The following is a 12,169-nucleotide window of genomic DNA, read 5'->3' on the forward strand; positions in this document are numbered from 1 at the left end:
GAGTTTGGGCCCACTCTTTCTACTCTTGGTCTTAAAATGAATGCTGAGAGGCTGTTTCTTTATTCTGGTATAACTGTAATGTGTTATAAAAATGACACAATCTTGTATTTACTTTTCTTCCTTTTTATACTTACATTGACAATTATATTCTCGATCAATGAAATGATGATGGACACAGTTTCGATCATTGTTATAAGATGACCATGGCTGGCATGATTCAGTTCTGCACATTTATTGTAAGGAATGGTATTCAGTCATCTACATCTGGTCTCTCTCACAAAGTGAGAGATTCCACCTCATGGTAGACAGGATGGACATGGAAATGAGCCCTCTGAGGCCACATAACTATCTTTTCAACTGTGAACTAAAGGCTCACAAAGACTATCTCTTTAAGTGAATAATGGTGAAAATAAACACCAGTTATCATTAAGAATAGTCAGTGTAGGAGTTGGTGCAAAAGATGAGTTACACATCATTGAGGCAGAGGTAATGAATTATGAAGACAATCCAATTAAGGTAACACTGGCAACTTTGAAAATGTCTGTACAGCCAACAGTTTCCCTTGGGGGATTTGAAATTGTACCATCTGTTGCCTTAAGGTTGAAGTGTGGTTCAGGGCTTGTACATATTAGTGGACAGCACCTAGTATCCATGGGGGAAGATGCAAAGTCAGGAGATGAAAAGGAGAAGGATGTAAAACTCTTAAGTATATCTGGAAATCAATTGCACTTGGATGTGATAGCAAGTTTCCACAGAAAAAAGTAAAACATGATCATGAAGATGATGAGGACAACGATGAAAAATGATGATGACGATGATGATGATGATGGTTTAGATGATGAGAAAATTGAAGAAAAACTCCAGTAAGGAAATCTTTCCAAGATCCTCTAGCAAAAAATGCACAAAAATCAAACAAGAATGGAAAATACTTAAAACCATGAAAACCAAGATCAAAAGGCCAAGAATCTTTCAAAAACCAGGAAAAAAGCTCCTAAAACACCAAAAGTACCTAGTTCTGTAGAAGGCATTAAAACAAAAATGCAAGCAAGAAAAAGGTGGTTCTCTTCCCAAAGTGGAAAACAAGTTCAGAAATTATGTGACGAATTGCTACTAGATTACTAACCAAGAGGCTATTCAAGATCTCTGACAGTGAAGGAAGTCTCTTTAAGAAAATTGTTCAAACTGTTTGAAATATTCCCTCTTACTTTGTTTCTGTAACAGTTGACATCTGGTTGTCCTTTTTATCATGTAAAGTGAGAATTTCTAGCTTTCATTGCCAAGAATGTGTTGTCTAAAATGCCTGTTTAGTTTCTAAGGGTGAAACTCCACACTTTACCTGGTTTTAAGTATTTATGGAATGTTAGGATCAGCTGTAGTAATAGGTAAGACATGGAAATAGTGGGGAGACAAAAATATACATGTGAAATAAATCTAGTACTTTAATAAAGTAAAAAAAGAGAAGGCCACAGTTGTGTTTATATATACTTATATAGTCACCTATATGACAAATTCAAGTAATATAATGTACTATTTTGATTGATACATTTAAGGATGATTCCATATGAAGATTAGTTAAATTTGAATCTGTGTGGATATTATAAAGAATATTTTCTAATAAAGTTTCTGTAGAAAAAAATTGAGTCAATTTCTACATTATTTTGCACCATTTTTAGAACATCACTTGTAAATTTTTCATTCAAAGAAGTACATATATGAATATACACATACATACATAGGGGCATGCCCACATACAACATGTCATAAAGTTATGGTTACTGTTCAAAGATATTATTTCAAAAATGTAGATTAGAAAAGACATTAATTCACAATACAAGATATATTTATCATTGTCATTAACAAAACATTTTAAGGTTTGTTTGTTATCGCTTCTAGCTTAGACTTAGAGACCCAAGTCTGCTTTGCTCAGCAGGGGAGCCTTGCCTCCATGAAGAACAATACCAATCAGTGCAGAGTTCTGACTCTGGGGATAGTGTTTCTTTACAGCAATCCCTTTATTTTAAAAATTCAGAAGGTTATTACACATTACAAGGAACTGGCAGTCACGTGAGGTTTGGTACTTACATACAAAGATTTAGGGCACAATTAGACAAGAAACAGGACATCTAGCTTTTAGTTGTTGCCAGCTAGGGGCTGTTTGTAAAGCAGGATGCTTGAACTTTTACTCAAGGTTATCAGTGCCTATCTGGTAATTTATTGGCCACAATGTTTTCTTTCTTAGGGCTAAAACACAGTAAACTTTAGCTTTTAGCCCAGGAGTAAGCCTTTAACCTGGCCTAATCATTTAGCTAATGATAGCTGAGTTATTTGTCCAGGACAAGGAGGTGTGCTAAGGGCTGTTGACCAAAATGTTTGTCCTCAGAGCAAGCTGCTTAAGCTTTTGACCTGGCCACTTTTCTCCTGCTAGTCCCACAGTGTTCTGCAAGACAGGGATTTAATGACTGCTGTTTTCAGCACCCCATAAGTCAGCAGGGATTGTAGCTTGATCTTAAAAGTTTCAGCTCCATATCACCCTAAAGCATGCCATCCTGGTTTCCTTCAAACCAAGGTCTTGCAATCATGAAGATATTTTATGCTAGTAAAAGAAATCATAAACCAATCCTATAATTTAAAAACTGTGTAGAAAATACTGATAGCATGGTTCATATTGAAGCCTAAGAAATAGTATCAAAAGAGGACTTGGAATTAATTAAGATTGAAAAGTAATAATGTCAAAAAAAGCAATGAGCTAACTTGCTGGTGCACACTACAATAGCAGAAGCTTGAATGGTACAGTAGAAGGATTGTGAGCTCAAATAGAGCTGGGAATGTATTTTTAAAAAACATGTCCTATTTTTAAGTTTTAAAGGCCTATTTAGTTTAACATGGGTCCCTCAAAAGCTCTTGAGTGTGGCACCAACCCTTGGAGTCTGATCAACCTACCAGGTGACACACTCTTAAAGGAAACTTGCTCTCCCTCTCCCAGAACATATCAATTGACAATGCATCCTCACCTAGGGTTGGGTATTCATGCATATCTCCACTGTCAATAATGGTTTTTTTGTCTGGTTTCTGTTTTCACAGCTCTAAAACCACATTCACATAACGAGTGTCATAGAGTCATCCATGGATTTAGTGTCCTAACAATGGTACAGAATTGCATTGCAAAAGTGGTGTACATTGATCAGTTAATATTGGTTGCATCAATACAGAAATCTATATTTATATTTACAGTGACCTGCTTATTTTACCATTTTCTGCTATCCTTTTTCCTGCCTTGCAAGGAAACAATATTTAGAACCTACTCAGAAACCCAACTAATTTATTCTAAGGTAATAATCTCTGCACAATCATTACATGAAATAATAAAATGTTTGGAGACATAATTCAAACAATTTTTGAGGCTCACTATTCAATCCACTATAGGGATATCTTGGAGACAGGTGAAAATAAGCATGAGTTTTATGAGTGTAACATCATCAGTGCTCTGTCTCCATCACTGTGTACTATTGTAACTATTTTACTCTAATCACCTGATTGCCTGGTAGAGAAGTAATTGTAGGACATGTTGATGACAAGAATCATGCAACAAAATTCAACTTTTTGTCACAGAAATGTCTCACCTTTGACAATGTTATACAACTCTGTTTTCCTTGACTATATTAATATTAGAAACTTGTTTTCTTTGATGGGATTGACAACACCTTCACAAGTCAGATGGATATGTCAGAAAATCATCTTGAAGAATTGATTTCATATAATCAAGAAAATCTTAGCATTAGTCACCAAGAATATTACAGTTATGATTATTTCTTTAGAAGAATATTACTTAATAAACAAGCATTGGTAATATCTTCCTATAAAATGAAAACTCAGTCCTTTCTGTCTCCATAGAGATAACTTCAAGGGTACAACTCACAGGAATCTAACTATGCAGTCTAATGGAAAGCATTCTTGAAAGATGACTATAGATTTCTTCACAGATAACGTAAGCTCCACACATTCTTCTTAGACTTTGTCTAGAATAAAATTTGATAAAAGTACAACTCTAGCTTTCCTATAAAATGAAAACTCAGTCCTTTCTGTCTCCATAGAGATAACTTCAAGGGTACAACTCACAGGAATCTAACTATGCAGTCTAATGGAAAGCATTCTTGAAAGATGACTATAGATTTCTTCACAGATAACGTAAGCTCCACACATTCTTCTTAGACTTTGTCTAGAATAAAATTTGATAAAAGTACAACTCTAGCTGCAGCCTCTACTTTTGAAGAAACTAAACAGATAAATTGTGTTTGAAAAGCATATATCAAATCTCAGAATTATCCATACAGAATTATCTGGTTTCAAATCAAGTAAAAATGCACACCCATGGCTGGAGAGATGGCTCAGCAGCTAAGAGCACTGACTGGTCTTGCAGAAGACCCAGGTTCGATTCCAAGGACCCACGTGGTGGCTACAAACCATCCTTAACTCCAGTTCCAGGGGAATCTGAAGCCCTCTTCTGACTTCTGCAGCATTGCATGACGTGGATGCACTTACATACATGCAGGGAATACACTCATACACATAAAATAAAAATAATAAATAAAATATTTGAAAAACTGCACACCCTATGTTCGTTATTTATTTGCTATAGAAATTTAAGTGACAAATTGATCTGGTGTCAAGATTCAAATAGAACCCTCAAAGTTTTCTTATTCTGGAAACTGACGTAAAATGCAAATGATGATATACTATAGAAGAGATGTTTTCTTGCCAAAGAGTTTCTTGAAAGCTTCCTTCATTTCCCTGTTCCTCAGGCTATAGATAAATGGGTTCAGCATCTGAGTGACTACAGTGTACATCACAGAAGCCACCACAGTCTTCCTAGGAGAATTAGTAAATGCAGAGCTAAGATGGACTGAAAAACCTGTCCCATAGAACAAGGACACCACTGACAAGTGAGACCCACAAGTCGAAAAGGCTTTGTACTTCCCTCCTAGTGATGACATTTTCAAAACAGAGGACACAATGTGAATATAAGACAAAATGATCCCAAAGACAGGCACACCAAAAAATAGAACAGACATTGTATATAAGAGTAGATAATTATTGAAGTTATCAGAACATGCTAGCTTGATGATCTGAGCCAGTTCACAGAAGAAATGGGGGATATCTGTTTGGGTGCAGAAGGACAGGAGAGATATCATCAGAGTATGGATTAAAGCATGCACAATGCTAATAAACAGAGACAACAGAACCAACTTTACACAAAATTGATGATTCATAATAACTGTGTAATTCAGAGGGTGACAGATGGCCACATAGCGATCATAGGCCATCACTGTAAGGAGACAATTTTCTATACCAGCAAAATTTAGCACAAGGCAGACCTGAGAAAGACAGCCTGTGTAAGCAATTCTTGGATCCTGTGTTTGGATATTGATCAGCATCTTTGGGATTGTGGTTGTGATTAAACACATATCATTAAAGGATAAGTTGGAAAGAAAGAAGTACATGGGTTTGTGGAGTTGGGAGTCAGATCTCACAGCCAGAATGATGAGGCAGTTTCCTAGGATGGTGACCAGGTATATGGACAGGAAGAGGCTGAAGATGAAAGACTGTAGAGCTGGATCATCACTAAGTCCCAGAAGAAAAAATTCTGAGTGATATGTTTGGTTCAAAACTCCCATTCTGAAGAATCTGAAGAAAGGAGGTTTTTAAAATGTAAGACTTACATACCATCAGATTCATATTATTATTCTCTGAATTCTAGACCCCAGAGCTGTAAGTAAATAAATTCCTCCCGTTAATATACCTAGTTTTCTAACACTTGTTTAGAGAAGCCCTGGAAACTAATAATTGGATAAATTGCCTTTCTCAACTTATGAACAATAATTCTAGTACATTCTGGAAGAGTTGGTAGCAGTTATGTTGTGAGTTGGTAGCAGTTATGTTAAGAGTTGGTAGCAGTTATGTTATGACCTGGTTTCTGCTCTGCCAGAAACTGGAACTGTTCTTGGGACCACCATAATGGATGCTGATCAATATTAGTGCACATGTGCATAAACATGTATCAGATTAATATTAGACTGTGGCGATACATTTTTAAAATATTCTTTTCTCATACTGTTTTCTTGTTAGTTTTTTCATGGACTCCTCTCTAATAACCAAAGTGAAATCCTGGTGATATAGTTGTGATAAATTCCAATGCACTTACAAAAGAACTTTGGTTTTCTGCTTAGAATCAAGAGGGTTCAAATATCTTACCCGGACATAGGTGAAGGCAGATGTGTCTTAGGGAAGATCTCATAAAATCACAGAATCAACTAGCTCATGGTCAAGAAGAATAGTCTGTAAGAGAAGGCTTTGGTGATCTTTCCTGACCCGTGTAACACATAATTAAAATGATTACAGGTTGACTACTACAGTCTATGTGTCCCTGAGGCTCAATATCCAAGGCTTCTAATTACATGAGCTATTACATCATCACTGTGATCCCATGTGTGCATATCCTTAATGCCCAAATCTGTAGAAGAAAATAATTTAGCTTTGCCAATTTTCTCACCAACCCGTAAAGGCAATGTTTTCATTATTGCAATCTAATGACTGTTTCTGATTATCTAAATTATTGACCATGAATTCTAAAAACACATAGAACTAATTTCTGTAGTGATTTCCTTTGTTGCTTTTAAACTACAAAAATGTATTTTATAATTGGATTCAGGAAGATTGATTTATATTTTAGGTATAAAATTTCATCCCATAGAGAGAAATGAATAATGTAATTAATCTTATCAATTTAGGCAATGTAGCTAATCTTTAAAATTTGTTCTGATTTATTTACTTCATTTTATTTCATGTATTTGAGTGTTTTGCCTGAATGTATGGAAGTGCACTCATTTTCAATGCCTGAGTATGCCAGAAAAGGGTGTGGAATCCTCTGGAACTGGAGTTATAGAACATTATTAGCCATCATGTGGATGCTAGGAACCAAACAGGGGTCTTCTAAAAGAATAGCCAGTCTTACCCACAGAGCCACCTCTCCAGCCCCTAAAGCTGCTTTTTTTGTCTTTTTTGAGACAGGGTCTCCATATAGTCCCAGCTGACCCTGGAACTCTGTTGTAGATCAGCCTAGCCTTGATCTTACAGAGATATGCAGGACTTTGCCTTCATCATGCTGAGATTAAAGGCAAGCACTACCACTCTTGTTGTGGAAAATCTTGTGAATGATTTTGCCTTTTGCCTTACATACCTATCATGCTGGAATGCAGTGCTTCCTGTTTCTTATCAGAGAGAAAACTATGTAAGTCACATGGTTTCCAGGAATCCAAAACTTAGAGAAACTGAAACTTATCATGCTAATAGGTAATAGGGTTAACCCAGGGCAGCAACCTGAGCAGAAATGGAGGATCTCTGCTTACCGGTTTGCTTCCCCTGTCCTGCTCAGATACCTTTCTTATACTGTTCTGGCCCAGCTGTCTAGGGATCACAACATCCCCAGTGGGCGAGGCCCTCCTATGTGAATCAGTGATCAAGAAAATACCCCACAGGCCAGTCTGATGGAGGAAATTCCTCAATTGCAGTCCCTTATCCCAGGTGAGTGTAGTTTCTGTCAAGTTGACAAACAACCAGCACAATAAGATTAATCTATTTTCCTCCACTGGGCTCCTCTTCCTGGAGGGCTCTTCTCAGATAGGTGATCACTGGCTCTCAGATTGTCACAGAAAATTCTGTCTGATACTCTGTTATGGAAAATCTTGTGACTGATTTTGCCTTTTGCCTTACATACCTATCATGCTGGAATGCAGTGCTTCCTGTTTCTTAGAGAAAACTATGTAAGTCACATGGTTTCCAGGAATCCAAAACTTAGAGAAACTGAAACTTATCATGTTGATAGGGTATCTGCCCCACTAGATTGTAATAGGATACTAGTCTGCCATGCTAATAAGGGATCCCATATGCTGTGTCATGATTGGACTATTACCCTTATATAAGCCCATACTTTCCTGCAGTAAAGCAGATCTGTGTCACTGAACCTGGTCTCCTGTGTCTGAATGCAGCAACGCTGGCACAGACGCCTCACCAGCCCTGGGGGCTGGACTGGACAACTGATCGGAGGAACTGAGAGTGCAGGAGAGAGACCATAGCCAGAGGAGAACAGCCACAGCTAGCGACCACACACTCCCAGCTCAAAGTTGCTTTCTTAAGATCAGGAACAAAGCAATAATGCTTAAGCTGGCCAGTTCTGCTAAGTTTATAATTTCTCAAATTTGTCATAGGAAAGTTCCACAGGCTTAATATCTGAAACTTACCCTATCACAGTTCTGTAAGCAGGGGATCTGATTACAAGATTTCTCTTCTTTGCTTATCTCTCCAGTTATAGTCTCACCTTATCTGCATGGGGTCTACTTTCTGCCTAATCACTTCTTATGAGGACACCTATTTTGTATAACAAAATTTTCTGAATTGAAACATTCTCTCATGGAAGGAGTGGTTAAGCTCATGACACCCAGGAACTAAGCAAACTTCTCATATCCGAGAAAGCTGAAATTTACATGATTAATGAGGGACCCTCTCTGGTTATAGAAGCAGCAAACAACCATGGTGTGTGTGATGGGTGGGGCAGGGAATCTGAATAGCAAAGTTGCAGAGATGAGTTTCTCAGACCTGTCCTGTGGACTGCAAGTCATATAGAGAGCTCCAGAGTTGAGAATTTTAGGCACTGTCCACTATGTTGAGGTTGTCAAAAAGGCTTAAAATATGAGGCCACTGCAATAAAGTCATCCCTCCTGTAACTAACCCCTCATCCAAACTCCTATCAGTAACCATAATAAAATTTCATTGGTTCACCAAGTTACACATTGGTAGACTATTTACTTTGTTCTGTTGTGGAATTCCTATCTGGGATGAGAGAATGTGTGTGTGTATGTGTGTATGTGTGTGTGTGTGTGTGTGTGTGTGTCTGTCTGTCTGCTGTCTGTGTCTGTGTGTATATGTGAGCATTTGTGTCTGCATGTGTGTATGTTGGCTGTTTCCCTAGAAAAAACTCACATGAGAGCCTGCCCTATTAAAGATCACCCAAATGATCTCATATTAGCTAGATTATCTATTAAGTGAACCATCACCAAATTCTGTTACAACTCCAGGAATTAGAAATTAAGATGTTACCACAGGATTTTAGGCACACAGAACTGATTACATACCACTCATTTCCTACTTTATTTTCCTTTTTGTTCTTCATCCAAGAATAAAGAGCTTTGGTCTGCACTTATGGAAGGAATGATATGATGGAAGAAATTTTACAGGAAAGCTTCTTAGGCTTCATTTTTCACTTTCCAAAACTACCTGATATTTTCATTAGGACCACCAGGGAAAATATAACAAAAAGGACTCATAATGATCCGCTTCTATTTCGGTAATCAAACTATGCTGGCATTGTGTTATGGTTGTCTCAAGTCCTTTAAATTGAATTAATAGTATGTAGATATTACTGTCATGATAAATAAGGTCTTCTAATTTTTCCTTCCCCAAGGAATGGTAATTTGAATGCTATGGTGCCAACTGATAGAAAACAGAAGTTCCCTGAGATAGAGCCATACCTTGGGCCTGTTTCTCAAGATAATCTTGAGCAAATGGTCCCAGGAAGAGGAGACCATAAATTTCTCAAGATTGCCCTGACTTGCATGTAACCCACCACAGCTGTATCCCATATAATCTCTGATCATTTCACTCTCTCTTTACACTAGCTTCCATCCCACCAGAAGGTTGCTCCCCTCGCTGTGCTGAATAAACACAATCCTATCTATTGAAGGTCTGGTACTGGTCTGTCTCCTGATTTCACTTTCTTTCTTGCTCTCTAAAACCTAAATTTCAACTATATATGAAGTAAGGCAGTAAACACAACTTAAATCACTTAAAGAAATGTAAAAATAAATTATGTTGACATATAGTGACAAACTTTGGTAGTTAGAAAGAAAGGAATACTACACACAGCAGGCAATATATACATATATATGTATACACACACACACACACACATATATACAAGTAACACATACACCATGAGGTAGTTTTCTGCTTTCTGCTTCCTGGGTATATGGGGATTAGGAGACTCTGTTCATTGGGTTAGGAGATGCCAAAATAATATTTTTATTCATTCTTTGAAAATTTCATACTTGTTTGCAACATATCTTGAACATGTATCCATCTAGATCCACTCCTTCAACTCCCTCAAGGACTCTACTATCACATCTCCCTCTTAATTTTATTATTCATTTATTTATTCATTTATTTCCCACTGAATTCAGTTAGTTCTTTGATATGTGCATTGATACAGGGTATCTCCTGGGAAATGGGGGACCTACTATTGGTCACTCCCCAAAAGAAATGTGATTATCCCTCACCCAGCCAGCAACTCCTAGTAATTTCCAGCCCAGGAATCAGGTATCTGGAATCAAATTTAGAATAGAAATAAAGTTATTAAAATTAAAAAATTAGAATATCTTATATACTGTGGAGAATGTCTTTGCAATTTAGATTATAATTTGGTTGAATCTATGGATGACTATTAGTAATGTACCCATTTTCACTATATTAATTTTGCCCATCAAGGTGTGCCTGCATTAGCATGAGTAGGAGCTTATTTATTGAAACACTGGCAATTTATCAGTGATAAATCATTGTTGCAAGTTCATATGAGCAAGTTCCCAGAGGTTTGAGGACCTCTGTTTCCTTATTTTGATGCATCAACCCTGGCTCTTACAATCTTTCTGCCCCATCTTCTGCAATGGCTCCATGGTTGGGTGAGAATTAACACAGGTTCCCTATTCTGGGACATGCTCTCTGCAGTCTCTTACTCTCTACACTTTGGCAAGCTGTAACCTTCTGTGTGCATTGCACTCTGTTGTATGAAGAAACTGTGGTAAGAGGGTCCAAATATGCTTAATACCTATTATATGAATTGTACAAAAATTCAATAAAGTATAAGTAAAAATATAACCACATTACCTTGGATAGATTTTAGGTGTGATATTCAAAATTCTACCTATTGTTTAAGGAAGAGTCAGTAGAACAAAGTATAAAAGAGAGGTGATTTGGGGAAGTTTGAAGGAGCAACCTTTCTCAGAATTTCAACCACAATTGAACTTGGATCTATGAAGAGGGAAGAATGAGAAATTCTGCTTGCTGACATTAATGCAGCTTCCTGTTGACAACAAGATTGTCTTTGTAATTACAGCAGGTCCACCCCCACCATATCAGGGTGTGAAGTTGGTACTCTCGTGTGTGTAAGACACACCTGGAATTCTGAAGCAGTCTACTACCCACTCACATCATGGTGTCTGAGGCAGCGCTTTTTGAAATCTCATCAGGTCTTCAGCTGCCACTGGCTAGGAAAGACTTTTCTGATGAATCAGGGCTAAATGGTGTGCCCCCCCCCGCATTGTTCTGCAAGGGCATGTACATATGTAAAATGTGGGGACCTAAAGGTCCCACCTTGCAGATGTCCGAAAGGAAGTTACTGGGGGCGTGGCCTGGCTTGCTTTGAAAGTCTGAAAAATACTTCCGCACTGCTGCAGAGTTCATGATCAGCATGTGACCATCCTTAAGATACACCCTCGGGGGCGGGAGTATTTCCAGGTACCTTTATAAGCTTTATAACACCTGCAATAAATGAGTCTCTGCATGACTAGACTCCCCACTGCGTCTGAGTGTCCCCGGTACTGGGGATGGCATGAGCTGGTGAACAGCGCGCTTATTCATCCCCAATCATAACTGCCCAGGGGTCGCTGGTTTGACTCCCTGGCAGCAAAGATCAGCTAGTCTTCAGTCTACAGCAGTAAAACGAACTTGTCAGTGAGACGGCAAGTGGCAAAAAGCAAGCACTTTCCTCTGCCATGGTCTTTTATATGGGTTGCTTATTCATCCCCAATCATAACTGCCCAGGGGTCGCTGGTTTGAATCCCTGGCAGCAAAGATCAGCTAGTCTTCAGTCTACAGCAGTAAGACGAACTTGTCAGTGAGAGAGATGGCAAGTGGCAAAAAGCAAGCACTTTCCTCTGCCATGGTCTTTTATATGGGTGACATCAGAAGGTAACACCCACATTAAGGGTGTGTCTTCCAGCTTCAGATGATCCAATCAAGAAGATTTCTCTCCTTTCAATTAATCCCAGATCCAGTCAAATTGTCG

General features: G+C 38.0%; 1 protein-coding gene and 1 pseudogene across 1 annotated transcript; one reads left to right on the forward strand and one right to left on the reverse strand.

The window, feature by feature from the left end:
• Nucleotides 1-298: 298 nt before the first annotated feature.
• Nucleotides 299-1,147, forward strand: LOC103730517 (annotated as a pseudogene).
• Nucleotides 1,148-4,733: 3,586 nt separating this feature from the next.
• LOC103730605 (putative gustatory receptor clone PTE38) lies at nucleotides 4,734-7,244 on the reverse strand. Its single transcript, XM_008828906.2, has 2 exons — nucleotides 7,235-7,244; nucleotides 4,734-5,641 (listed from the first exon to the last, which is right to left on the reverse strand). Exons 1-2 carry the CDS (start codon nucleotides 7,239-7,241, stop codon nucleotides 4,734-4,736), a joined length of 915 nt encoding a protein of 304 aa, XP_008827128.2. The 5' UTR covers nucleotides 7,242-7,244.
• Nucleotides 7,245-12,169: the final 4,925 nt, after the last annotated feature.

Source organism: Nannospalax galili, unplaced genomic scaffold (genome assembly GCF_000622305.1).
Source record: "Nannospalax galili isolate Female #2095 unplaced genomic scaffold, S.galili_v1.0 scaffold470, whole genome shotgun sequence".
Classification (NCBI taxonomy): Eukaryota; Metazoa; Chordata; class Mammalia; order Rodentia; family Spalacidae; genus Nannospalax; species Nannospalax galili.